This window comes from Suricata suricatta, chromosome 12, assembly GCF_006229205.1.
Source record: "Suricata suricatta isolate VVHF042 chromosome 12, meerkat_22Aug2017_6uvM2_HiC, whole genome shotgun sequence".
NCBI lineage: Eukaryota > Metazoa > Chordata > Mammalia > Carnivora > Herpestidae > Suricata > Suricata suricatta.
In genome coordinates this window covers 52,643,764-52,671,390 of record NC_043711.1, presented here as the reverse complement: position 1 = coordinate 52,671,390, position 27,627 = coordinate 52,643,764, and the positions used below count along the sequence as shown (strand labels likewise).

The 27,627-nt window shown below is 55.2% G+C and overlaps 1 protein-coding gene across 1 annotated transcript in view; it reads left to right on the top strand.

The window, feature by feature from the left end:
* The window catches only part of WNT7A (Wnt family member 7A), a 61,838-nt gene that overhangs the window by 22,616 nt on the left and 11,595 nt on the right, over positions 1–27,627 (top strand). The window contains exon 3 of the mRNA XM_029917285.1: positions 305–576. Within this exon, the coding sequence (XP_029773145.1) occupies positions 305–576 (272 nt within the window). The remainder of the gene's footprint in view (positions 1–304; positions 577–27,627) is intronic.

Below are 27,627 nucleotides of genomic sequence, written 5' to 3'. Positions count from 1 at the left end.
CACGTACAGTGTACACCGCCCGGTCCAGTGTGGCAGGGAGTGGGTGGTAATTGACAGGCAGGCCCCTCATCCAACCTTCCAGAGGCTGGACAGCTCCAAGGGCGTTCAGTGACAGGATCGAACAGGTGTGCACGTGCTGGCGGGTGTCAGGCCTTCTCATCAGCCCAAGACGGAGCTTTCCTGGGGGTGAGGAGTCCACCTCTGTGGAGCATTCAGTGAGCTCAGCTTCCCGTCTTGCCCAGGCTCGGCCTTCTCCCAGGGTGCCCTGGACTTGACCCCAGCCTTTGCACTCTTCTCCCTGCAGGGAGCCGGGAGGCTGCCTTCACGTACGCTATCATTGCCGCCGGCGTGGCCCACGCCATCACCGCTGCCTGTACCCAAGGCAACCTGAGTGACTGCGGCTGCGACAAGGAGAAGCAAGGCCAGTACCACCGGGACGAGGGCTGGAAGTGGGGTGGCTGCTCTGCCGACATCCGCTACGGCATCGGCTTCGCCAAGGTCTTTGTGGATGCCCGGGAGATCAAGCAGAATGCCCGCACTCTCATGAACTTACACAATAACGAGGCAGGCCGAAAGGTAGGCAGCCGGCGCGGGGGGCCGGGCAGCTGGCACAGATGTGTGGTGACGCAGCTCGTTCCTAACAGCTGGTGTTGGGTACCTGGTGGCGAGCCGCGGGGCTCTGCCCTTAGCCTCTGCTGGACTCTGTGGATGATTTGCTATGGTCAGGATCTGTGTATGGCCATGAAGCATGTCAGGGACTGGAGGGACGGAATCACGGAGTCTCTGTTAAAACATATTATTGGACATGACTCGGCAAGATGGAAAGAGGGACGGATGTGATGTCTTATCCTTGGGCCCATGAAATCTGCTATACAAAACTCGGACTATAAGGAGGGGTTGAGGTGAGTTCAGTAGGAATCATCCCTGTGGAGCAGTTGCCAGGGCCACTAAAATGTCCTTGGTCACCTTAATCAAGATCTGGAGCTCAAAATAAGGGAGGTGACTGTTTTGTCTTTATTGCCTCCTGTGATCCTCCTGGATTCTGGGCTCAGCTTAGAAAAGAGTCAGAGATGTTTCAGGATGTTTCTAGTGGAAGTGGCTGAAATAGAAAGGGGGCCAGACACCTTGTCCCATGAGGCGCTGGCTGTCCCAAGGCAAGGGGTCTTCAGGCCTAGAGTACAGAGTGAGGGTCTATGGGTGGGGGGGTGTCACAGACAGGCAGGTTCTACCAGTGTGAGGACAAGCCACAGCCATTGTGAAACAGACTGAGTTACCAAGAAAGTGAGCTCCCCATCCCAAGAATCATTCAGGCACAGGCAGCTTGACCAGGCATCTCGGAGCACCCAAGTCAGAGCTGCGTGGCTTGGAGGCTGTCCCGGGCAGAGGCCTGAGGTTGGAAATGGGTTCTGGAAGGGCCTGTGAAGGCCACGGTGCTCAGAGCTCACACTGGGGCTCCCAGACCCAGGAGGTGCTGGGAGAGGAAGGTCTCTGGGGGCCGGTTGGAGCTCCATTGAGAAGCACTTGTGACCCAGTGCAGATCAGAAGGGAGAGCTCCAGGCCACCCAGGTCGGGGACAGACTGCTGCGGTGACAGGACATGTGCAGCGCTACTGGAGGCCACAGGGGCCAGGCAGGAACAGGAGTGACAAACATGAGGGGAACCCAACCTTCTGATTTTACACTCCGGTTTTTACATGTAGTCCCTTCACTTCTAAGTGTTGGCATTTAAAATTGGTAGTCACCGGAAACTCTTAAAACAATACAGAAAAAGGTGAAAAGAATGATGACCAGAAGCTCAAACACACGCATCTCCTGGCAAAGTGTGGGCCTCAGGCTACCCATTCGAGCAACAGATGGTTAGGGGCACCATCTGGTCCTGCTCAAGCCCGTCCAGGGGTCAGGCAGTCTTCCAGCTCTGGCTGTATCCGCTCACTTAATCCTCAAGGCGTTCCTGTGAATGGTTTTCTCATGATCCCCACTTCCCGGGTGAAGATGTGGAGGCACAGAGCAGTCAGGCAACAAGCTGAGGTTCCCATGGCTAATGAGCAAAGTCAGAATTTGAACCCAGGGCTTCTGGCTCTGGAGTCGGCATTCTCTGCTGGCCATGCGCTGCCGAAAGGGGATGGTCATAGCGGGGGCTGGCAGTGGGCCGCCTGGGTTCACGTTTTGGCTCTGTCGCTCCTTCCTTCACGAGAAGGAGACAGAGTATCCTCGGTAGCCCTCAGCACAAGCCAGGTGTGACAAGTTGTGCCAACAGATGTCCTGGGAGAGGGAGTCCGTCGGGCAAGTGGTGTTGGGGGTGGTGCACACACACCTTGGTGGGGAGCGAGCCCCCCGGCCTACATAGGAATGACACAGGCCAGCTGGCCCTTCCTGCTGTCTTCAGCACCCCCCCACCCTCCTCCTCCCCTCCAACCTCTTGCCACATCCTGTGTGTCAGAGCCTCCCGCTGCCAGGGTGAGTCACGGAGCAGAGCTGCTCACCTGGCCGGGCCCAGGATGATGTCCTGGGGTAAAGTGTAAGGCCCTGCCCCTCCAGTCTCATGGCTGGGAGCACCTACCTGCAGCCAACACACCCCTCCAGGGGCCCGGGGTTGCTTGTTCCTTCCTATGTCTGGGGTCAGATCACTCCTTGGGGCTGAGGTCACAGGTCACAGGCTCCCTCCTGCCCTGGAGGCTCTCACTCCCTGGGAGTAGACAGAAGGAAGACAAGTGGCTTCCCTTTCCCAACCTCAGTTTCTTCAGCTGTGCCTACCCGGTTGGGCCCCTGTGAGAACTGATGGGGAGAATTCCTAGCCCGGGGTAAGAAAGGATCTGCAGGGATCATGTGGGACAGGGCTTTAGAAGCAGCGGGTGTGCGGCAGCTCTGGGGTGCTGTCAGAGGCCATAAAGCCAACCTTGGTGGGCTTCCTGGAGGAGGTAGGCCCCCCAAATGAGTGAGGTTTGGCTAGGCAAAGAAGAGAGGTGAAGGTAACCCAGGTCTGCTGTATGGAGGTGGTGGCCAAAGGTCCAGAGGCGGGGGCTTGGGGTTCGTTCAGAGGCCCCAGACCGGTGGGTCCATGGGTCCCTGAAGGGGTAATAGCAGTGAGGAGTCTGCAAGGTCACCTGCCAGGTTAAGGAGTGGGGAGGGCCTCACATTCTCCCCTCAGATCTTCCCGGGGCTGCGTTCCTCTTACTGTTCAAACTTCAGCTCAGAGGTCCCCTCCTCTGAGAAGCTTCCCTTTCAGTTCCTTCTGATCCCTTTCTCAGATGCTGCCTTGTTCTAGGGCTTTCTCCCCTCCCGAAGCCATAAGCTCAGTGGGTACAGAGACTTTGCATCCCTCGTTCCCAGCCACACACCAGAGCCTGGCATACAGAGGCCTTCTACACACAAGCAGCGTGAATGGTTGAGTACCTCATGGTCCCTGTGAGCCACGGATGGTTCTGGAGCAGAGGAGGTGTGGAAGTCACAGATACTGACTCCAGGGAGGCTGAGGAAGGCTTGTGGCAGCGTCAGGAGCAGGGTCTGGGCAAGAGTGGAAGGCTGGGTCCAACGTGATGTTTCTGAGCAGGAACAACTGTCCTGGCTCCGGAAGCCGCAGCAGAGGGGATGCTCCCCACACCTAGCTCCCCTCTAGTTGGGGAGGACCCTTGAGGGGGCCTTCCCGGAACAGCCATTCACCTTGGCACTACATATTTTCCAGAGCCCAGAGGTAGAATCCGGGACTCCCCAGTGTACATGGGAAAAGACCTGAGCACCCCTCTGCAGGGTGCAATGGAGGCCACCCAGGACAGTGGCCATACTACTCAGGCAGGACACAGAGGGAAGGCAGCTTTCCAGCCTAGCCCTGCGGTGGCCAGACTGTCGCTCCCTGCTACAGGGCACCCCAAGGCTCCAGGCCTTGGGCAAGTGGCCAGGGGCAAGAAGCAAGATTGGCCACTTAGCCTGGGGTTAGTAAGGCTCGGTATATATCAGCTCAGGGTCCCATCCTTATTGGAGGGCTCAGTTTCCCCATCTGTTGAATGGGGCCATGATCCTCAATTTGTTCTGGGCCCCCAGGTGCTGGTCAGGGCCAGGTGAGGGCACCAGGGGGGAGATGCCCACAGGACCCTGCAGTGTGCTATTTGCTATTCAAAGACATGGGGGCCCACCGCAGGACCTCCCCCCAGTACGCTTTGTGGGCCCCACACACAGCACAGGTGGGTTGCTGACAGCAGACAAGGGGCCAGCCTGAAGCTGCTCCCGACTGAGCCTCTTGGAAAGGATCACAGATGTGTTTATCACTGGCTCCCTTGCTCCTGCTGTGAGAAGACAAGACTCAACCCGACCATGGGCTCTGGGCTTGTTGGCAGCTGGTGAGGCACAAAAGGAGGAGCAAGTCAGGGAAGGGGTAGGTGTCCTAAGGGGCAGAGGTGCGGTGGCGGGCCCCATGACGGGGATGCAGGGTGGCCCACTTCCTCCCCTGGCAGACAAGGGGGGATAAACGCCATGGGGCATCGTGGCCTTAGGGGTCTCTGGTTCGGGTCTGAGCCCAGGTAAAGCCAGGCGCTCACCTGCAGATGCAGGCCGTGGGCCTGGGGAGGTGGGGGCACTGCTGCAGGCCAGGGGGCTCTCCCCACACCGTCTCATGCAGTTGTGTGGTCCTCAGGGGTCAAATCAAAATGATCAGGGGAGAAGATAGAAATGGGGGTGCCAACAGCTCTTTGGGGAAGGCAATTTTAGAAGTATAGCCTCTTCCTATCGGAAATGAGGGGCATGATATTTTTGGGTTGAAATAACAGCCCATGCAGGTCGGGTGGTAGAATATTAGATCGGCACCCTCACACCTGGAGCTTGGAATCCTGGGATCTGGTTGGGAGGGAGAGAGGGGTCAGAAGCGCTGGGCTGACATTTTCAGATGGCGGACTCTGCGGCTTTGCAGGATTTCTTCTCAGCCTTTTGGGGGAGATGAACTAGGCCTGGTTCTCACCCCCAAGATGCTCAGTCTCATGAGAGCATCAGTTAAGAGCAACATAAAATATGCTTCAGGGCCGCCCTCCACCAGAGAAATGCCACGCAGAAGGAAGAGGAGTGGTGTCTTCTTGGAGAAGTCTGGAGCCCTCAGGGAGGAAAAGGGGACTCTTTAGCAGGGCTTTGAAGGTTAGGTAGGAGTCCTCCAGGTGGACAAAGCAGGTGGGAAGGAAGATAGTTCAGGCAGTGAGGCCGGTGAGGTGCTCTGTGGGTCTGGGGAGAGGCAGGTAATGGGGATTGAGGCTGCACAGAGGTTAGGAACAAATGCAGGGCCTTGAATGCCAATTCAAAGAGTGAGACTTTTCTGCTTCTGCAGGAGTCCTGAAGAGGCTTTGAGGGAGAAGGGCATAAGCAGGTTTCAGGCCCTCTCTGGGACACAGTGGACAACCAAGTAAAAGGGGGCAGGGACCGGAACCCAGCAGGGGCCTTGGGAGAGGCAGGGAGACAGCTGGTTAGGAAGCAGGGTAGACAAGACCCGCCTTGGGCTGTGTTGGGGCTGGATGGGTGCACGCCTCTTCTCACGGGGATCAGGACCTCGGGAAGAGGAAGACCCGTCTCAGGGGAAATGGTTAGGGGGCATGGGTGCTTTGGGGACTGAGAGACCCTGTGGGCTGCAAGGAGGGTGGTGCCCAGGGGTACCATGGATGCCTAGATCCTACTTCTGGAGGGAAGATCTTGGGTGGAGCCACTTCCTGGCAGCCACCAGCAGGAGGCAGTAATAGAAGCCCTGGCCTTTGGTCGGATTGCCCAGAGGGAGGATTTGCGTGGGAAAGCCAAAGAGCTGGACATTTCTCCCTGGGAAATGGGCACGGGGGCAGGGGGCGAGGAGGAGGAGGAGGGGTGGAAGGAGAGCCGGGTGTGGGGGCCCTTCCTGATGCGCTCCCCTGCCCGTGGAGAACGCCGCTGTGGGGTGCGGAGGAGCCCAGCCTCTGCCAGGTCCCAGCTCTGGAACCCCAGCCAGGGGGCTGGTGGACTGGCCTCTTGGTGCCTCCACAAACACAGCGCCCCTGGCAGGGCAGGCTGTTGAGGTCTTGCTGTGCACGGAGAGGGAAGTGTGCTGCAGCTCTGGGGGCCTTGCGGGAGGGAGGGGCCCTCAGCGATCCCTTCCTGGGAGTGTGGTGACTGAGCCCCAGAGAGGCAGCCTCCAGGGATGGGGGCCCAGCTGGGATGGGGCTGGCCCTGCTGGAATGTGCCGCTTTGCTCCGAGGGAGGGAGGGAGGTGAACTCAGGGGGATGGAATTCCACCGGAGTGAGAAGTCACCTTCCAGTCCCTGCCCAGCCTCTTGCTCACGGGAGTGGTGGGGGGGTGGGGGGTGGGGGTGGCGGTCTTGTCCTTTCCTGCCCTGCCCCGTCTGGTCTGGGTGCTCCTGGGAGTTGGATTCCCACCCTGCCCTGGCCACGGGCAGGCCTGTGAGTCAAGGGACACCAGGGACCTGGCCCCTGGCAGCTGGGCCGGGCCCAGATAAGGCTTACTCAGCTATGCTCCTCTCCACTGTCCCGAGGGCCACTTGCATATTTGACCAGATAGAGTGGTCAGCGGTGGCACGTTGAGGAGAGCCAAGCCCTACCTGGTCTGAAGCTGGCTGCCCAGGGGAGGCTGAGTCCTCCTCGGGCCACCGTGCCCTCCATTTCTGCCCCAGATTCAGGAGAAGCTGTGAGTTCTCACCTTCCCAGATGCAAAGGCTTCTATCCAGAATTGAAGGACACGAGCCAGTGGCAGCTTTGGGCCAGTCTTGACTTCCAGGGCTTCAGTTTCTTCCATGGTCGGACTCTATGGTCTCAGAAAGGTCTTCCAGATCTGACAAGGGGGGAAGGGGAGGACACAGGTTCCTAGGACCGGTGGATACCAACTTTGTCTGAAGCCACACATTCCTGGAATTTGCCAGTCATGTTCCTGCCCCAGGGCCTTTGCACATGCTCTTTCCGCTGTCTGGAATGCTCTTCCCGCAATCTTTGCATAACTAGCTCCTTCTATTCCTTCAGGTGTTTGCTCAGATGTCCCCTTTTCAGGGAGTGCCCCCCTGACTTTCCTCTCCTACATCCACTTCAGCTCTCTCTGGATACTGCTCTGCTTTGTTTTCTATGTAACACTTACCACCATAAGAAATTATCTTATTTACACAGCTCACTGTATCTTTATTGCCTGTCTTCTTCCACTACAATGCCAGCACTACAGGTAAGGTCACAGGTGTGTTCCCTGTGTCTAGGACAGTGCCTGGAACATACTAAGTGCTCAAAAGATACTTGTTGAGTGAATGAATGAAATGACAAGTATCTGCTCTTACCTTGGGGAATTTCCCAAGAGTAAGATTGCCAGATAAAAACACAAGACTCCCAGTTCAATCTGAATTTGAGATAACAAATATTTTCTTTTTTAGTACGAGAATGTCCCAAATATTATGTGGGACATACTTACACTAAGAAACGATTTGCTGTTCAATTCCAATTCAGTTTTTACTGTGTTTCTGGTAGCTTTAAATTCAATGTTGTGAGGTCGACATATTATAAATACACACACAGGTGTCAGAACCCAGAAAGATAGTGCGTGCCTTTGCCCAGTTTCCCCTGACAGCTCGCACAACGATGGTCCGATATCATAACCGGGATACTGATACTGATACAGTCAGGACACACAACCTTTCTCTCAGATAAATGCTCTGGAGGGCCAGCCCTGGGATGCATGGCAATTGTCTGGCTCGCTTTGGAAGGAAGTGCCTCCCCCCACAATGTACAAGGGATCCAGCTTCCCAGCATCCTACCAGCGTTCGGCATTGTGGCTGGTGTTTATCGCTGCCATTCTGGTAGGCACGTGGGGTATCACACTGTGGCCTTAACCAGCGGTTCCCTCAGAGCTGATGAGCTGCCCGTCCTTCCGGCGCCTGTTTGCCATCCACATATCCTCTTCGGTGGGATGTTTTCATGTCTTGTGCCCGTTTTTAATGTTTATTTTTGTTTTTTAAATATTTATTTTTGAGACAGCAAGAGAGTGAACAAGTGAGCTCGTGCAGCGGTGGGGGAGGGGCAGAGAGAGAGGGAGACACAGAATCTGAAGCAGGCTCCAGGCTCTGAGCTGTCTGCACAGAGTACAACACGGGGCTCGAACCCACGGACTGTGAGATCATGACCTGAGCCGAAGTCAGATGCTTAACCGACTGAGCCACCCAGGTGCCCCTATATGTCCGTTTTCTAATTAGACTGTTTATACTGTTGAGTTTTGAGGTTTCCCTATATATTGTAGATGCTAGTCTTTTGTCAGGCATGTAGTTTGCCAATGGTTTTTTTCTCAGTGTCTAGCTTGTCCATTTTTCCTGGTCATGGGGTCTTTTCAGAGCAGTAAGCCTTGAACTTCAATCAGGTCAAATATATCAATTTTTTCTTTTGTGGATCGTGCTTTTGGTATTGGCTCAGAACTGACTAAACCCTGGTCCCAAAGTCTGTGATCCGTTTTTTAATGAACTAGTTATTTTTAAATCAACGGAAGGCTTCTTTCTTATTTTTTAAAAATTTATGTATTTATAATTGTAGTAAAATACACAGAGCGTCACACTCATCATCCTCATCATTCTGAAAAGTGCAGTTTGCTGGCAGCAGTCCATTTACTGTGTTGTGTAACCATCACCACTGTCTGTCTCCGGAACTTTCTCGGCTTCCCAAACCATTAACCAGGAAGCCCCCGCCCCTCCTCTTCACCGCCCTCCGTCCTGCTCTCTGTCCCCACGAATCTGCCCCAGAGACCTCATACGAGCAGGATCATGCCTCATGTGTCCTTTTGCGACTGGCTTATTTCACGGAACAAAATGTCCTCAATGTGATCCATTTTGAGTTCACTTTTCTTTAAAGTGTGTGTTTTGGACCAAGGCTGTGTGCGTGTGTGTGTTGATGTGCTCAACTCAACAACCCTACACAGCCCCTACTGCCCCACAGAGGAGAGTGGCCTTAGTGGAGGAGAATTGTACAATCATTTTAAAACTGCGACTCTCCATTCCTTGGGCCCATTTAATGGGTGAGAAACTGACCGCAGATGCAGAGAGCCCTTGCGGAGACCACACACACCAAGATGGTGGAGGCGTAGGATTCCGACCCAATCCCTGTGGCTGGCCCAGTGGGAGCCTGGCTGGGTGCTGTGTGTGCTGATTTGGGGGCCAGGAGGTCCTTCCGGGACAGCTCCGGGCTGGCCAGGCCAGGCATGTGGGCCCAGAGCCTGGACAGGCCTGGAGTGGGGGCTGCTCAGGGGGGGCCAGAGAACCGGCCCAGGTCCAGGAAGAGGATGCCCCCCGAGAACTGAAGTGTTTCTACTTTCTCTGATGACGCAGCAAGCGCAGGGCCCAGCCAGGTCCCATCACTGATGCCTCTGTGATAGCCGTGGGTGCTGGGGAAGGGAGGGGTGAGACAGGCCACTGGGCTGGGGAGCAGGGGCAGGGCTTGTAGAAGACAAAGGTCTCTGGGTCCCCAGCTTCCTGGAGCCTGGTGCTCAGCAGCCCACGTTGCACCTCCCCACCCTGCCCTGGGCATGGGCACAGGCAGCCCAGGGCAGGCGCAGAGGAGATAGCTCAGGCGGCTCAGCCGGGTGTGGGGAGCCTCAAGGAACTGTCATTGACCTCCAGTCTCTGAAGGGTGGGGGTGGCGGCAGTAGGGTAGCATGCAGGACCAGGGCTCACAACATAGAGGAAGATGGGAGGATACAAGTTTCAGCTCCACTTAGAAAGAACTTGCTCCCAGAAAGCAAGACCAGCTGGTATTTGCTTGGAGAATAAAGACACTATTCTAATCTTAGCTCTTGAAATGCTTGTGCTGGTTTAATCCCGTGACAGTTGTATGAGGTTAGCCCTCTCTGTGTCTCCAGTTTACAAATGGAAAAACTGAGAAACAAGAGGTTAAGACACTTGTGCAAGGTCACATCAGGGGCACCCGGCAGGTGCTACCCTCGGATATGAACCCTAGCAGGCTGGTTCCAGCCTCAGTTCTCAACCGCTGACCTGCCTTATTAGCGGCTGGAGGAGTTCTCGGACTTGGATCCATTTATCCTCCCCTCCAGTTCTGACACCCCTATGATTTTGGAGGAACTTGGAGTCTCTGTAGTCCTCGCCACCCCCCTCCCCCAAGGCCCCAGGGGCTGGTCACTTGGGGGCTGTGGATGACTGAGGTGCTGTGTCTCCTCTCCCACTTGGGACATAGTAGCCCTGGGCCAGTCCTGTGCCACCGTCCTCTGCCTGGGAGACCTGGATACTTTGGGGCCAGGAGGGAAGTTGGCTATCTGGAGAAGCTTCTGCACATTGCCCCTCTGGCTGTCAAAGGGGGCTCAGGACGCCACTGGACAAGGAGATGCCCGCACCTGGGCATGCCTAGGAGTGCCCACACCCTGCAGACACTGGGGCACCTGTTTTAACAGGGTTTCTGGGCTTGCTGAGCCTGGAGACGTCAGCGTGGGGGCCACATCCTGCCCCTGCCAAATCCTTCTCGTCTTTCCAGACAGTTGTAAGGGCCACCTTGGCACCTCCCAGAACCCCACATGGGGCCTGGCACACAGTAGGTGCTCTCAGTGACGTGGGTGCTTACAGCTGTGCTATCCACTACATTTGACATAGACGATACGTGCCTTTTTTTTTTTTAAGTTTGTTTGTTTGCTTATTTATAAAGAGCTCGAGTAAGTTGGGAAGGGGCAGAGTGAGGAGAGAGAGAGAATCCTAAGCAGGCTCCGTGCTGTGAGCGCAGAGCCCGACGCGGGGCTTGAACTCATGAACCGGAAGATCATGACCTGAACCAAAATCAAGAGTCAGCTGCTTAAGGAACTGAGCCACCCAGGCGCCCGTATCTGTGGCTTTAAAGTAACCATTCAGGTCCTCAGCCCATATTTCCGCGCCTGGGCTGGGGGTGGGGGGGGCATGTGGCTGGTGGCTCCCTTGTGGCGCGGTTTCTGCATTGCAGGGAGGTCTGTTGGCGGCACCCGCCAGCTTGGGGAGCAATGGGCACAGACACTGGTGTCCTTCCTAAGGGGACTCAGGAAGGTCCTGGCAGCAGTGGGAGCGAGTCCTTTCACTTCCTGGCCCCCAGCCAGTCCAAGGGGGTCTCAAAGAGTGGGCATCTGATTTCTCTTGGAAAGATCCCCAGTGTGCCTGCTGGCCCTTCAGCCAGGGGACTCATCTGAAACCAAACTGAGGTGGGGAGGGGGCCCTGAGGGGCCTCCCAAGTGGGGTGAAGCCTAGGGGGCTCAATTTCACCGTGGTGAGACCTCGTCAGAAGGCGCCCACCAGGGACAATTGCTGCCTTTGTCCTCAGGAGGGGGACTGGGGCTCCTGGGTGTTATCAAATCTGCTGGGATGAAGGGAGGAGGAGCCAAGTGGTGGGGGGGGGAGAGGAGGGAGGGGCCGGAACGGTCCTGGAGGGGAGGAGGGAGGAGTGGGGTGGAGCAGGCAGGTCACTTTCCCTAAATCTGAAAGCTTGCATGTCCTTTGAAGAGAAATCCAGGCATCCATGTGTCCTGGAAAAGGGCTTCTGGTCTGAGAAATGGGCTTCTTTAAATCACGACCTCGCAGTGGGCCTTAGAGACGCAAATCATCAATGCTGCATGCAGGGGTGAGGGGTGAGGGGTGAGAGCTTGCTCTGTCCCAGCACTCCATCTCAGAGACTTAATCTGTTTTGTTGGCCTCACAACCTTGGGAGATGGGGGAATATTTAATGCCATTCCACAGTTGGGCAGCTGGGGTCCAGGCAATGACCTGAGCAGCATCTCAGGCTCCTGGCCAGTCCAAGAGGTAGCAGAATGAGTTACCTCATCTCAGGGCCTCCTTGGGATGTTGGGGGTGGGACCAGGCCCTGGGCCAGGAGGGTGCAGGTGGTGTGAGCCCAGCACTCAGCTGCTCTGTGCTCGTCTCTCAAGGCCTGACATAACACGTGGCTGCCCATCTCAGGCGCTCTCCATAAATGATCTCACAGGGGAGGGTCTGTGTTGTCACTCCCATTTTACAGATGAGGAAAACTGAGGCACAAGTTAGTTAAGGGGTACACTGAAGTTGCTCAGGTGGAAAGCATGTGAGTCAGGATTCCCTCCTGGCCATCTGCCTTTGTAGCCTGTGCTCTATGCGGCCTCTTAGCCTGCAATAGTGTGTGTGTGTGTGTGTGTGTGTGTGTTATATGTATATACATACATATGTCTACATATATAGTGTGTGTGTGTGTGTGTGTGTGTGTGTGTGTGTATTTGGGAAGAGGGAGCCTAGGAGATTGGTTGTATTATAAAGTAATAATTCTAACAAGAACATTGGTAAAACACTATTTGCAAAACCTTTCTTTAACACTTTGATGGCCAAGGCTTGAAGCTCTCTTCCAAGGGAGGGGCGAAAATGTGCCCATTTTGCAGGCAAGGCAACTGAGGCTCTGGCTGGGTGCCACGCAGTCTGCTGGGAGGGTCACTCTGTGGGGAGCTGTTCTCCCCTGGGCTTTGAGGGTCCTGAGGGTGAGGGGAGGCAGGTCAGAGCACTCCTGGCCACATGGTGCTCTTGACTCATGAAGGGATGTTGGACTTCGGTTCCACGCTGGGGGCTGCGAATGACAGCCGTGGAAAGCACTATGATAAAAACCCCAACTGCAAAACTTGTTCATGGCGTGACCTCGGGCAGCCTTCCCCCTCTGAGCCTCAGTTTCCTCATTGGGAGAAAAGTGTTGATTTGTGGACTCCCCAGAACCACTGTGCAGGCTGGATGGGACGGCGCCCAAGTTCATGCTGTCTTGCATGATGAGGGCTCAGAAAACAGTAGCCACTATTATGAGTGTTGTTACTATTAGTAACAATAGTAGTCCTGTTAAAACTACAGTTAAGTTTTAATCACTATATTCTATTCCTAAGTTTTTTTCTAGCTCCATTTAAAGCCCCTTTATCCCCACATACCAGACAGGTAGCATGTAGGACTGGGGAGCAGACGTCCAGGAGGTCACTGGGATCTGTCACTTTACTGAGCAGACAGGAGACCAAGCCCTTGCAATGCCACACTGGTCCTCCCGGCTCCCAGACAGAGGAGGTCTGTCTGGATCTTTCAGTCATGTCTGAGCAGCTACCTCCAGCGAGAGGACCCTGACCTTGTCCTTTCTGGCCCCGCGCCACAGGTACCCAGGAACATGCCATCTTCTTGAACCTGCAGGGTTATTCAGTTCCATCTCCTGCCCAGATTTCTGCCCAAAGGCAAGCCTCACACATGCAGGGGCCTCCCACTGTCCACTCCAGATGTCTGCTGGAGACCCCACCTGTCCCCAATCCCACTGCTCATCTCGCTCCCACAAACAGCCTCCTGCTTCATTCCCCCCAGACCCCAGCTCCATCCTTCCAGTTGTCCGGGCCCAAAAGCTTGGCTTTGTCCTTGACACTTTCTTTCACGCCTGCATCCAATATGTTGATTCTACCTATGACATCTTTGGGGAATCTTCCCCCTTCTAACAGCCCGTACCCCTGACCCTCTGTCCCAAGCTACTGTCATCTCTTCTTTGAAATAGCATGACAGCCTCCTGACTAGTTGCTTCTCCCACCTTGGCCCCTGCAGTCTTTTCCAGCATAAGCAAAATCATCTCTTCTCTGCTCATGTTTTCATAGTGGCTCCCAACTCACTCAGAGAAAACATCAAGTCTTCACAGTGTCCGACAAAGCTCTTCATGACCTGGGCCCCCGCGACCCTCTGACCTCATCTCCTTCTACCTCTTCTTCACTCACTCTGTTCCACCTGTTCCTTAAACACATTGGGTCTATCCCTACCTCAGGACCTTTGCACTTGCTGTTTCCTCTGCCTGGAATGCTCTCCTTCCAGACATTCACCCCTTTACCTCCTCAAGTCTTGGCTCAAGTATTACCTCCCTAAGGAGGCCTTTCCTGACCACTCTATTTGCAACTGCTGCCCCATCTGCCTCACCACTTCCTGTCCCCTTCCATGTTTTCTTTTTCTACGTAGCACTTGTGACCACCTGACATAATATTGATAGTGATCCCAGTGTGGCTGGGAAAAGTGAAAGTGTTTGCTGTAGGAGGTCTCCTATGGGAACAGTGCAGGCTCAGACAGACGCTTCCCTCCCGCCTTTTAAACTCAGCATGTGCCTTCAATATTGGTTCCTCTGGGCCAGCTTTACACTGAGATTTCATTCTTAAACTCCTACGTAGCCTTTGTCTTACTCGGGGCACTATTCTAAGTACTTCATCTCTATTAACTCATAACAATCTCACCTAGTAAGATATGTACTGTCAGCCACCTTTTATGAATGAGAACACTGAAGCACAGAGAAGTTCATTGACTCACCCAAGGTCACACAGCTAATGAACAGAGAGGCAGGATCTGAATCCAGGCAGTCTGGTTCCAGAGTCTATGCTTTTGCTATATTCCACTCTTCTGTACTCACTCACTCATTACATATTTATAGAGTGTCTTTTTTGCGTCAAGTGCGAGATTTTGGAGACCCACAGATGACTGAGAGCATGATCCTTGCCATCAGGGAGCTCACAGTCTGCTAGGAAATGCAGAGCAAGTAAATAAGGGGAAAGGAAAAAATATTCATCCAGTAAACATTCACTAACACCTCCTAAGTGTTAGGCACTGAAAATCACAGATAATATTTCTGCTTTTGAGGCTCTTACGTTGTAATGACAGAGGGAAATGGTGAATCACTGCATATATTCATGATGGCACAGACTGGATTTGGTAAAAGACAGTCAGGGGGACTGTGGGAGCACAGGATAGGAGGTCTAACCATCTTGGGGTTGGTTTGGAGGGCTGCGTGGTTGGACAGATGGTTGGATGGTTATGTGGAAGGACAGATGGACGAATGAATGGAGAGATAATAGAAGATGGTTGGATGGATGGATAGATATTTGGAAGGATGGAGGGATGGATTGTATTTGGAAGGATCGTTGCATGAATGGTTATGTGGATGGACAGGTGGATGAATGGATGGATGGATGAATGGATGGTTATTTGGAAGGATGGCTGGTTGAATGGGTGGGTGAAAAGCTGAGCTCATTGCTGGCAAGTTGGACATTTTCCCAGTGAGATCACCAGACCAGCTCAAAGAAAGGGATGGAAATCCATGCATTCAATAATTCAGCAAATGTTTATTAAGCACCTATTTGTGTGTCTGGTACTGGTTTAGGTTCTGGGATTAGGGGGTACTTGCCTTTATGGAGCTGACATTCCAGAGGGAAAGCAGAGGACAAACAAATAATCAGAGAGGGAATGTACTGTCAGATGGCAATAAATGCCATGATGAAAAAGGAAGGCACAGAAGGGAGGAGAGGGGCAGGGGTGGGGGCATTTTATATTAGGTAGTCAGGAGGAGTCCCTCTGAGAAGGTGAGTTCTGAGCAGGAAGTGAGGAAAGGAGCCCTGTGGGGAATAGCATTTGAGACAGAGGGAACCACAGACCCAGGAGCCTGAGGCTCTGAGGCCAGTGTATTTCTCACTGAGGGAGAGCAGGGAGGGTAGGGGTGAAGTCAGATGGGTGCGTTAGGAGTGGGGCTAGGAGGGGGGAGGGCACATCACCTCCCCACCCTGTGAGTGGTGTGGGTTTGGTTGTGTCCTGGAAAGCCAATGGTGGACTTTGAACCTGGGCCCATGTGCACTGCCCTGCCTGCCCCCTCGTGTGGGCGCCCAGCCCTGCTCCCTCCCAGCCTGCTCGCAGTTGGGAGGCTGTCAGCATTTTAATTACAGCTCCCAGCTCTCAGTGGTTTACAACTCGACCGTAACAGGCCCTGGGCAACTTGTGGCACCTCTGAGTGATGTACTCCCTTACCAGTTCTATATTTAGTGCCATGTAATGCCTGTGGGCCAAGATTTCAGAGAGCAAAAGGAGGAGGAATTTAGGGGGAGTTGGTTACATTGGTTTTTGTTGTTTTTAACACATAGATCTATTTTCCAGTTATTTTCTGAGATTATTTCCCAGCCTTTGAAAAGTTACAAGGTGCCAAACAATGGTGCATTCCACATTCACTTCAAACGAGGACTAGTCCCCTCACGAAGCTGCCCTTTTCTCTTGAAAGTAGGTTTGCTTCCTGGTGCAAGAGAGCAGGGTTCAAAGGATGGCCATGGACCAAGTATATGACTTGAGGACAGAGGCATCCATTAGTATTTCCTGTGACGCAGGCCTGGCTTCGGGCCATCGGCACCCACTCCGTGCCTAAAACGGGGGTCCCCCAGACCTCCAGTCGAGGCATCTGCAAGGCATCCCAAGTTTACACGGGCACGCAGAACCCCTAGGGAGTGGGTGTGGAGAAGCGGGCTCCAGAATCGTACTTCCAAACAAGCCCCCGTGAGGCCACACTGTGGGTCCTGGGGCCGTGCTTTCAGCAACAAGGAACTGACCAGCCATCCAATAGAAATTGACACCAGCCATTGTAGGTAATTTAAATTTTCTAGTAGCCACACCAAAAAAGTTGAGAAGGGGGCATTATGTTTAATAATATATTTTACTTCATTGAATACCCACCATATATTGTCATGTCAATATGTAATCAACATGAAAATCCTGAGACGCTTTATGTTAATGTTATTTTTTTCCCATAAGAAGTCTCTGACCTGGCATTTGGTCTACACGTAAAGCTCACCTCTGTGCCGACTGGCCGCAGTGGCCGGTGGTCCCCATTTTGGCTGGTGCCAGTCTACATTGGGCTGGCACACCTCTGGGGACAGGGAGTCCACTCCCTCCATGATGTCCACCCCCACTCTGCAGGCTCAGTCGGGGGTCACGCCCGAAAACGAGGAAGGGCCGCCTTTGCTCCCCCGGGTCCTCCAGCTCCATGGCCTCCTCTGCCGAAAGTCGTCTTGCAAAAATTGGACGCACTGACCAGCCCCTCTTGAAGCCCTGTCTTCTAGCTCCCTCCTGCGAGGGACATCACACGCTCTGCCTCCATTAGCAACCCCTTGGTGGTTTCCGTTGTTGTTCTTAACCCCCCCACCCCCCATTTTCTTGCTGAAGAATCCAGCTCAGAGAGGTGAAGCGACATTCCCATGGTCACCCAGCCAGGAGGAGCCAGAGCTAGGACTCCCAGTCAGGACGCTGGGAACTCCTGTCTCTGCTCCAGGACGCTCCAGTTCCTTTGGGGTGTGACTTCAGAGGACCACTCGCACCCCACCGAACATGCAGGGCGGCGGACAGGGTGCTGACAGAGCCTCATAGATGGCCGGGAGGGTGGTACACAGAAGCTACACAGCTCTTGGTGACTGGGCTGGGACAAAAGCCCAGGGCCCTCTGAGCCCTTGGTCTCAGCTCCTGTGGCTTCAGAGCAGTAAGAAATCAGTTGTTCCTCCATGGTGGCCCCTCCGCCACTGGGGAGGCCCGCCCTACCTCTCTGGAAACTGGCCTTGAATAGAGATAACCCAGGGTGTTTTTCCCAGTTGTCTGCCTGGAAAAAAACCTGACTCCATCAGGGGCAGGAAAAGGCACATCTCAGGGGACATGTGCCTGCGCCCTTGTCCTCTGGGACATGGGGGCAACACGGAACCTGAGGTCAGCCAGCCTGCCTTCCTGGATCCCAGCCCCTCTGCTGGACAGGGGTTCCAAGGGCTTCAATGGCACCTGGTCAGCCAGGCAGGGCCTCGGTGGAGTCAGGGCAGTTCGTCTGGGGGTGGGCCAGGGGCACAGAGGGTGTCTCAGCCAGTGTGGCCTCATTCTTGGGCCTTCCTCCATGCATTGGGTGTCCTTCCATCCCCTTCTATCCCCTGTCATAAAGTACCCCCTCCCTGGGCTGGTAGCCTGGATCCCTGTGGACTAAGTTGGGGCCCCTTTACAAAATCCTGCTGCAAAGGAAATGGCCAGCTGGGTTCCTGAGCCAGGAGGAATTCATTCATTTGCTCACTCACTCACTCGTTCATGGCATCCGAGTGTTGGCGAAGCATTGTCTCTGAGTCAAGCCTCTTGTAGACGCTGCCTTTCACGAGAGATGAGGGCAGTGCTTTCTGGGAGCTGACTTTTAGGCAGGGAGGGAAGAGGAAAAGGAGTCAAGTGCCCTGAGTGCTTGGAGGATGTAAACAGGGGGATAGGACAGTAGGATAAGACAGCTGGGGGTGGGGAGGGGGTGCAGGGGCCACCATGGAGAGTTGCTTTGAGGAGCAGAACTGGAGCTGAGGAACCAGAGGAAAGGTGTCACAGGCAGAGGGACTAGCAGCTGCAAAGGTCCTGAGGCAGCATGGGCTTTGTGCGGTTCAGAAAGACCTTACATTAAGTGTTTACAGAAGGGCTGTGCAACAAGGCCCATGACCATTTTAGAATGTTTTTATCGCCCTCTAAAGAAACCATGTACCTATTAGCAATTAGCAGTTACTCCCCACTCCTAATTCCCCCAGCCCCAGGCAGCCATTAATCTGCTTTCTCTCCCTCTGGATTTGCCAGTCCTAGACACCCGTACAAGCGGAATCATACAACAGGCGGTCATTCATGTCTGGCTCATTTCACTTAGCTTAATGGTTTCAAGGTCCATCCCCACTGAGCCTGTATCAGTATTTCATTCCTTTACGTGGCTGCGTACTATTCCATCACTCACGTACGCCATGTTTCATCAGTGGATGGGCACTTGGGTCTTTTGCGCTTTGGCTCCTGTGAATAGTGCTGGTGTGAACATTCGTGTCTGAGTCGCGTGTGGATGCGTGTTTCTGGTCTGACGGCTGCCCTGTCCTCATGGTCCGAGACCACGGGTCTTTGCAGTTTAATTCCAGGGTTGCCACTGAAGGCGCCCAGGTCTGTGGGTCAAGAGATGCGGGTCTGTGGTGTCTGGGGGGCTTAGTCGGTTAAGTGTCCGACTATGCCTCAGATCATGATCTCCTGGTTCGTGGGTTTGAACCCTGCATCAGATTCTGTGCTGACAGCTCGGAGCCTGGAGTGCTTGTTTGCACTCTGTCTCTCTCTGTGTCTCAAAATTAAATAAACATTAAAAAATTTTTTAACAAAAGAGGGTCTGGACAGACATGGGCATTGGCTTGCTGGGCAGCGTGGGGCAGCTATGCCCTGGGTACTGGGGCTGTGCAACCCCAGAGGGCTGGCCGTGTGTTGGAGAAATAGCAAGGGACCTGTTGTAACTTGAGGGCAGTGACAAGACACAGGAAGTGAGGTCAGAGGTAGCAGGGGATGAGGTAGATGGAGACAGAATGGTACGATGAGCCCCACGAACCCACCCCCGAGCTCCAACAACCCCAACATTTGGCCCATAACCATCAACATGGAATGGTGAAGGGCACATCCCCAGACATCATAGCAATGGAACTGTCAGTACCCAGAGCAACAGTGCTCTCTGATACCCTTTTTGGCTCAGACTCCTCCTTTGGCTCAAAAACATTTTCCAGCTGGACTGGGGGAGGCAAACTGTGGGGGGCTGTGACCGCGGGAGGGGCAGGTGTGTGTGGTGCATGGTCACCTTCCCCGCAGAGTGGGAGCATCCAGAAAGCAGGGGGCTTGGCTCTTTGTGCCCACCTGGCCACCAAGCTCAGGACCCAGCCCAGGGCAGGGACTAAACGAACATGTGGGGGAAAGATGAATGAGGAAAAGATGAATGAGTGAATGTATGAACGCATGTATGCATGCCCAGGTCAAGTCACCGTGCTCCAAAGTTGGGAGGGACCAGCAGGTCGTTGGTCCTGTCCGGCTCCTGCTGGCCTCCCGGCCTCTCAGGCCACAGTGGGCTCACTTGACTAGCATCCGGGCCACAGTCCACATTCCCCACCCAGACCCTGTCTCTAGGGTGGGCCCCTCGGAGGCAGCCCCGGCCCCTTAGTCTGGCCAGCTCCCCCCCGGGAGAGCTCATGAGAAAGAGGTGGACAGAGTGTGTCTGCAGGAGACGGGCTGGGGTAGGAGGCAGCTCCAGGAGCCGCCATCACCCCACTTGGGCTTGTCCATCCCCCTCAAAAATGAGGTTTCTACCTGAGGTGCCCACAGCAGCCCTTTTAGAGGGTTGTGCTAGAATCAGTTGGTAGGTGAGCAACACCGAGGCCTGGCCTGGGGCCCCTGGCTAGGAAGCACCGGAGAGCCCGTCTGTTGGCCTCCTCCACTGGGGTTCCCTCGGCTCTGAGGGTGTGTGTAGGGTGTGTGTGAGCGTGTGGGGGGAGTATGTGTGTATGACAAGTGTGAGCTTGTGTGAGGGGAGGGGTGTGTGTGTGTGTGAGACATGTCTGTGAGGAGAGGTATGTGTGAGGGGAGATGCATGTGTGTGTGAGGGGAGGTGTGTGTGTGAGTGTGTGTGTGTGTGTGGAGGGAGGTGCGTGTGTGTGATGTGTGAGAGGTGTGTGTGAGGGGAGGTGTGTGTGAGTGTGAGGGGAGGTGCATGTGTGTGATGTATGCCAGCAGGCTGGTGGGGAGTGTGTGTGTACATGTGCGAGCACTGGGGGGCTCTGTGTGTGTGTGTGTGTTCGAGCACAGGAGGGTGTGTGGTGTCTGGAGGGTGAGGGACTATATGAGCATGTGCCATGCAGGGCTGAGTGGTGTGTGGTGGTGTGAGAGTGTGCACACGTGTGTGTCTGTGCCTGGGAGTGGGGCAGCAGGTGAGCGTGAGCACATGTGAGACGGTGCAGTGAGGACTGTGAGGGTGTGAACTGGTGAAGGACACGGGGGGCCATGCACATGGAGGGTGTGTGTGTGTGTGCAGCTCGAGGGGTGTGTCTGGGTGTGTGTGCCTGTGTGCAGCGGCGTGCGGGTGTCCTGGGGGGAGTGGAGCCTAGAAGGAGACAGGTCTAGGGGTGAGGGGCTGTTTGTCCCTGAGACAGGGCTTCCTATAAGTCCCCAGAGTTGGGTGGAGGCCTCGAGAGCCGGCAGCAGGCCGGACTTGAACCCCAAGGGCAGGGAGCCAGGAGGACGTCTCAGCAGCGGTAACCTGGCCAGCGCTGTCTCCCAAGGTCCCAGTCTAGACCAGGAAACTCCTCTGTCCGGTCTGGGCTGACACTCCTTTTCCTGAGGCCCGGGCCGGACGCCGTGCCGCTACCCTCCCCGAGCTCTGCTCGGTGGACACGGCTTTCCCCTGCCCTTCCCACCTGAGGCACACAGGACGATTTGTGTGAAGTCAGTGTATCCACTACAACTTAAAGAATGTGGCTGAGAAGAAAATACTCCAAATGTTTGCCAAAAAAAGCTGCCTTCTCCTCTCTTTCATCTGAGTTGCCCAGAGGAATACAGCTGCAGCTGAACGACAGGCCACCTTCTGCTTATGATGGATTGACACGCAGGCGGGGGTGGGGAAGACAGCTCAAGATGGGGAGGAAGAGGAGCAAGAGAGGGGGCGGAGCATCAGGAAGTGGAGGAGCCGAAGGGGAAGGAGGAAGAGCAGAAGGAGGAGGAACACAGAAGTAGCAGGAAGAGGAGGAGGAGGAGCTGTAGGAGGAGGAAGAACAGGAAGAGGAGGAGCAAGAGGGGACAGGGAGGAGCAGGGGGAGGAATAGTGGGAGGAGCAGCAGGGGCAAGTGGGGTGGACTCTGAGCTATCAGCCTGCAGACTTTCCTCCCAAAATAGTGTCCCACCTATGGCCTCCTGGGGGCCACTCCCAGTGGCCCACTGAGCTCCCCGTGGTCTTAGATCAGGGCCCTGGGAAATTCACACACAGGGCATTTCCAGGAAGGGCTCTGGCAGGGGAGGAAGGTGGGCTGTGAGGCAGCCATGGCAGAGGCCGTGAGTCGGGTCACAGGCTGGAGCTGCCCTGGGAGGGTCATGGCCTTGGGTGAGGGGGCTCCCAGGGCAGGAGAGCAGCTCCTAGGAAGGACTTGCCTTCAAGTGTCAGCGGCCGTGCCGAGTGTGAGTCCTGGAGGTGGTCCTGGGTGGGCACCGTGGTGCCCTCTGCACAAATGAGCCCTGGGGACCAGAGCCTGAGGGGACCAGAAGGAGGGCTGTCAGGGCCCCCGCCCTCCTTCTGTTGAGTGGTGCTTGCCTTCCTGCCCGCAGACAGGGAGGCAGGTGGTACTTCTGTCCGAGAGCATTGCCGTTTGGATATGACAAGTGGCTCGTGGTCTGGTGGGCGTGAAGCCAGCATGGAGCCTCTTCTGAGAAACTGTCCCTCCTCTTACCCAAGACCAACATAAACATCTCACACAACCCCGGACATAAATACATCCTAGCGACAGCCTCCTTCCAGCCTGGCACTGCGCCTTTGGCCATTCGGTCCTGGCCCAGCCACCAGTGGGTGTGGTCCTTTGACGGAGTGGACAAACCTGAGGCTCCTGGAGGTGGTGTCGCTCACCCTGTGTCCCAGCCGGGGTCTCATAGATGCCATAGTCGGGGTCCCGGAAGACAGTTTGATGAAGGGATCACTTACAGGGCTGTGGGTGGCAATGGGTGAATCCAGAGGCCTGCTGCAGACCTGGTGCTGGACCAGGAGCTCTTACTTCCTGGAGGCCTGAAGGGGCAGTGACGGGAGCCATGTCACTGGAGAAAGTACAGCTGGAGAAGAGGCACCACTTGGCAGGAGCCATAGTTATAGGTAGGGAAATGCAGTGACGGCTGCCATATGCCCCCACAGAGAGGGAATCTGGGGATAAGTGTCCCAGCCTCTCTTTCTTCCTCCCTCCAGTCTTCTGTGGGGTGTCCCCCTGGCTGGCTCTGTCCCGAGGCTGGGGGACAGGCAGCCTGTGGGTGTAGGGTACACTGGTGAGCCTCCGGCTGGAGAAGGGGGCACACAGACTGCTGGGCTCTCATGAGAGGTGGGCAAGGGAGTGGGCCTTGACTCCAGCAGGGCCCCGGTCTTGTCGGGCTCGTGGGATATGCCTGTGAGGTCCTGGGTTCAGGGAGTGGCAGGTGGGCAGTCAGGGACACCCCTGATCACACACAGAGGTTGAGGAATGAGGGGTCAGCTTGGTTGCTGCAGGTGGTTTAGTCACAGACCGCAGTGGGTGGGGAAAGCTAGGGCATGGAGGCCCGGGAGGAGCCAGCAGGACCTGGTGACCATGTCCTGCCCCAGGGCACCTCCCTTTTGTGGAAACCCAACACCAGCCCCAGGGGGACGAAGCCTCTACACCCAGCAGACCCACCGCCACCTGCTTTCTGTGCCTCTCCTTGACCAGTGGCCAGCTTTTCCCAGCTCACTTGGGGTTTGTCCAGAGAAGGTTCTGGAACTAGGCATCCTGCTGGGGAGAGGGTGGTCGGGATGTGAGATGGGAGCAAGGACTGGAGGTGACACAGATGGGCGGGGACACCACAGGCACCGGGTGCTGTGCAGGAGAAGACGCGGCCTTCTCCGGGGGCTTTGTCAAGGTCCCTAGGCTCCCATGTGGCACCAATGAGCCTCAGGAGCTGTGCTCAGTAGGGGGGGGCGGTTATGACAGGATGGGCTTCTGGGGTGCATCGGCCTGGCTGTGGGAGGAGGCAGGAGGGAGTGTGAAATCCCCGAACCTCTTCAGGGCACACTCAGCACACGCAGTGAGCTCTGTGTCGGTGTGGCTGCTGCAGCTCGCCAAGACTGACACATACCCCGGGAATGCCTGGGAGATTTCGGCCAGCTCCTCATCTTCCTACCTCTGCCCTCCTCGCCCCTCTGCGGCCCCTTCTTCTTTCTTGGAGGTCCCTCTCTAGCCCTTTCATTGCACAGGTGGGGGAAACTGAGGCCCAGGAATGGAAAAGGGCTTGTCTGCAGCCACACAGCAGTGTGGAGGATGCCAGCTGATCGCTGCTACAACCCACAGCACTGCCCCTCTGCCCCTGCCCTTGTCGGTGTGCCCACGCGCCTCCGCATTCACTGGAAACCAGACGACTCACACAGGCAAGGGCTCTGCCCCAAGCCCCATAGCCCTTCTCCCACTTAACCCCCACTGTGCCTTCCGAGGAACCTGCTTGCTCTCACTTTAGGAGAAGTGAACCACTGAGGACGCATTTGGTTACAAGTAACACAACATCTTACCAGAAGTGGTTTCAGTGATAGGAGTTGACGTTTTCTTGCAAAATGAAGTCTGGTTGTAGGTGTTTGTTATTGGTTTTTGTTGTTGTTGTTGTTGTTTTCCAGAGGCTCTCATCGAGGGCCCAGGTTATTTCCATCCTTCTAGTCTGCCCTGGTCCTCTTGTCATCCTCTGGTTCTCTTGACTTTCGGTCACAAGATGGCTCTAGGAATCACACTTCCACGCCACAGCCTCCAAAGGTGGGAAACGAGAAGTTAACTCTCTCAGGTCTCTCTTTCTAGCAAGTGATGCCTTGGGTTTTCAGCCTCTGGTCAGAGGCAGGCTGGCCGCGATGGAGAGAGGGAAAGCCAGACGAGGAGCACGCCCTGCTCCCTTTGGTCATTTCTGTCATCACTGGCATGCGGTGACCAGAGGTAGGATTTACACTGGGTTCTTGCGCTACCTAGGTAGCTTTAGGCTGCCTTTCATCACAATATAGGGTCAGTAAAGACCAATTCTGATTGCCTGCTTCACGGCTCATTCCCTGGGGGCACAAATGGCCCAGAACTGACCCCTCCCACAGATGAATGAGGGATTAAAGGGAAGGAAGCAGCAGACCTCAATCTCCAGCCCTCAAGGTCCTGGCCGCCCCAAGGGTCCTTCCCACGCCCCCTGCCCCCCAGATCAGCTCCATGCTGTGACTTAAAACCCATGGACTGGCTATTAGCTTTACAAAAGGCATCTCTCCTACACTGATAAAGGGAGCTGTGTATCAGTGAGGGTATTTTAGGATGTGAGGGACAGAAACCCAACTTAAGTCAGCTTTAAAACAAAGGAAATTCATCAGTTCATGGAACTGGGTAAGGAATTCAGATGCAGCTTGATCCAGGATACAGATGCAGACGATATTCCTAGGAATCAGTTGCACACACCCACCAGCCTCTCTTTTTTTCTCAATTAACTCCATTCTCAGACCCACCTGACTGCAAGATACTTATCCATAGTTCTGGCCCCCGCATTTCTTCTTCACACCTGGAGGGAAATAACGAACAGTTCTTGTCTTTTATTCACACTGAATCCCCAGGACTTGTTCTGATGGACCCTGACTGGCCTGAGTTATGAGCCTATCCTTAGTAATGACTAGTAGGACCTGGGAGGGAGGAGGAGTGGGATCTGGGAGCCATGACTGGTGGGGTCTGGGAGAGATGACTGGCAGGAGTTGGGAGGGAGGAGCAGTGGGATCTGGGAGCCATGACTGGCAGGAGTTGGGAGGGAGGAGCAGTGGGATCTGGGAACCAAGACTGGCAGGGGCTGGGAGCCATCCCTGACAGGCTTACTCCAGCCTGAGAGGCTGGGCAAGACTCCCTGAGGAGCCAGCCTTTGTGGAGCTCTGAAGGCCACGCCAGACTTGCTGAGGAACAAGGCACAAGGAGGAGGGTGCTGGGAGGGGGAAGCCCATGCTGGTGCCGTCCAGTGGGCAGGGCAGGACTCTCTGAAGAAGAGCGCTGTTTTCGGGGCCCTTGAAGGGTTGGGTGGGTCAGGCCTTGTGGGGGATGGGGAGGGCGTGGCAGGCACAAAGGAGCTCCACGAGGTGGGATTTCCTCCCTGACTGTGTTGGGGCTTCTGTTCTTCACCATGGCCTCAGTGTTGGAAGGTTTGTGAAAGGGAGCAGGGGAATTCAACACTGGGAAACGACTTTAGGGTTTTAAAAATTAGATACCTCTCAGAATGCTTGGGAGGGTGACAGAACCTCCCAGTCACAAGGAGCCCTATGACATGGACTGAGTGGGAACCAGAGGTCACTGTCTGACCTCCCTCCCCTCAGAACCCCCTCCTCCTCCAGGAAGTTCACCCCCAGATCCTCTGGGCAGCCCTAAGAGTCTGCAACAGCCCAGGAGGCCAACTTTGATAGTATCTATTCGGTGCTATGAATCAAGGAATTTTCTGGAGCCAAGTTTCTCCCAAGGCCCCTCCCAGGCCCAAGAATCCTGCCCTGGATAATTCTGGGCTCTGGGCAGCACCTGGTACATTGTTGGCACCTCCTGGGGGGCCTGTCAGAAAGAGATTGATTTTTCTCCCTCCAGCGGTGCAGAAAATCCTTCCTGCTCTCCAGACAGATTTGGGGCTGGGTTGGGGGGTGGGGTGAGTGCAGAGGAGCAGACTGGGAGAGCCCCACCCCACCCTGTGCAGGAATCCCCACCCTGGCCCCGGCTGCTGCCGCCCTGTTCTCCAGGACAAGGAGCTCTCCCCCCCTCAGCAGCCCCCATCCAGCTCTCTGGGGGCTTGGTGCCAAGGGCCAGCCTCTCCCTGAGCGGCATCTGCTGTCCTGGGACCCTGTGACTCCCCTCTAAGCGGAGTTGCAGTTCCACCCCCTGGATGGGCACACAGTCGCTCCCACTCGCCCTGCCCCAGGACAGGCCTGCAGAGCAGGTGAGGTGGTGACCAGGGGCATCATACACTCCCTTCTTTAGGCTAAGCAGCTGCAGCTACTTTAGTTTGGGGTCTCCGGCCCCTTCCCCTACACGTGCTCTAACTGTGTCTGTCTCTGTCCATCTACTGGGAGCATAGTTCCGTCCTGAAAATCACATAGCAATCTCCTCCCTTACCATGGGCACCAGACCTCCATTAATGTGACTTCAGGCTGTTGGCTTTTTAGCAGCTTTTTCGCTCATGCTGAATATGCGGTCATCTAAAGTTTTCAGTCTTTCTCAGACTCTCATATCTTGTGCTCTTGTAACCTTTTTTTTTAGACCAAAAATTATAGGCGTTTACCCCATTTCTGGCTGGTTTCAACCACATGGTTTAGTTTGTGGAAGTGACCAGATCCTGACTGGGACTCGCGCTGCATGATCCCCTGTGGACACCCCCGCGCTGATTGGGGCCAGGTTTCAGTGGTACTGAAAGGCTCCCAAGATGCTCCTCTTCTGGGCTCCTCACTGGGCCCGGAACCTCCTCATTAGGCACTCAAGGCCTGTTCTTTCTCTAGCCAGTCCTTCTTCAGGTTCCTCATTTTAGTGCGTGGTCTCCGTGTCCATTCGAGGCCCGTGAGTCACCCTGGGCCCCTGCCCGGCCCCCCGGGGATCATCCAGCACCACGTATTACCCATGTTGCTCCTCCTCTCCTCTGCCACCATCTTGTCAGAACCACTGCCCTCTCTGGATGTTGACAGTCTCTTTCCACAGCTCCATCCTGCTGCTCTGACCTCTAACCTAGTTTCTACCCTATCTGGAATGATCTTTAAAGGTGTCATTTGGTCCTCACCACTCCCCTGCATGAAAGGCCCTCTGTGGCACCCCCCGGCTTGCAGGTACCTGGGCTCCTGCCTGCCGCGAGTGGCCAGCCCGTTGCCCCTTCCATTCATCTCGTGGGCTCCCACCTCCGGGTCTTAGCATGTGCTGCTTCCTGGGCTGAAAGTTTGGCCCATCCTATCTTATCCTCCCTGTTATCTGGCTGCCGGCTCGGCCTTCCCCTTCTTGAGGGAAGCTTCCCGGGCACACACACGAGAGCGGCTACTCTCGGGTCAGAATTTTCCTTTGCATTCTGTTCCACTCCTTCACGGAACTCACCAATTTATAATCAGACGCAGGGAGACTGTTGTCGCTGCTCCCAGCTCAGCTCTGCAGGTCCGAAGAAGGTTGGAAGAGCACCACCTTGCATCACGGTCTTCCCAGGGCCTGTGCTGCAAGGGTGAGACCCACTAGCACACAGTAGGTGCTCAATGCACAACGAGCAGGTGAATGAATGCAAGCAGACACATGCTAGGTCCTTCCTTCCGCTTCCTACCGGTCAGTACCTTCTCCTGGCCAGGTTCTCAATGCCGGAGGCTGGGGTGGTGG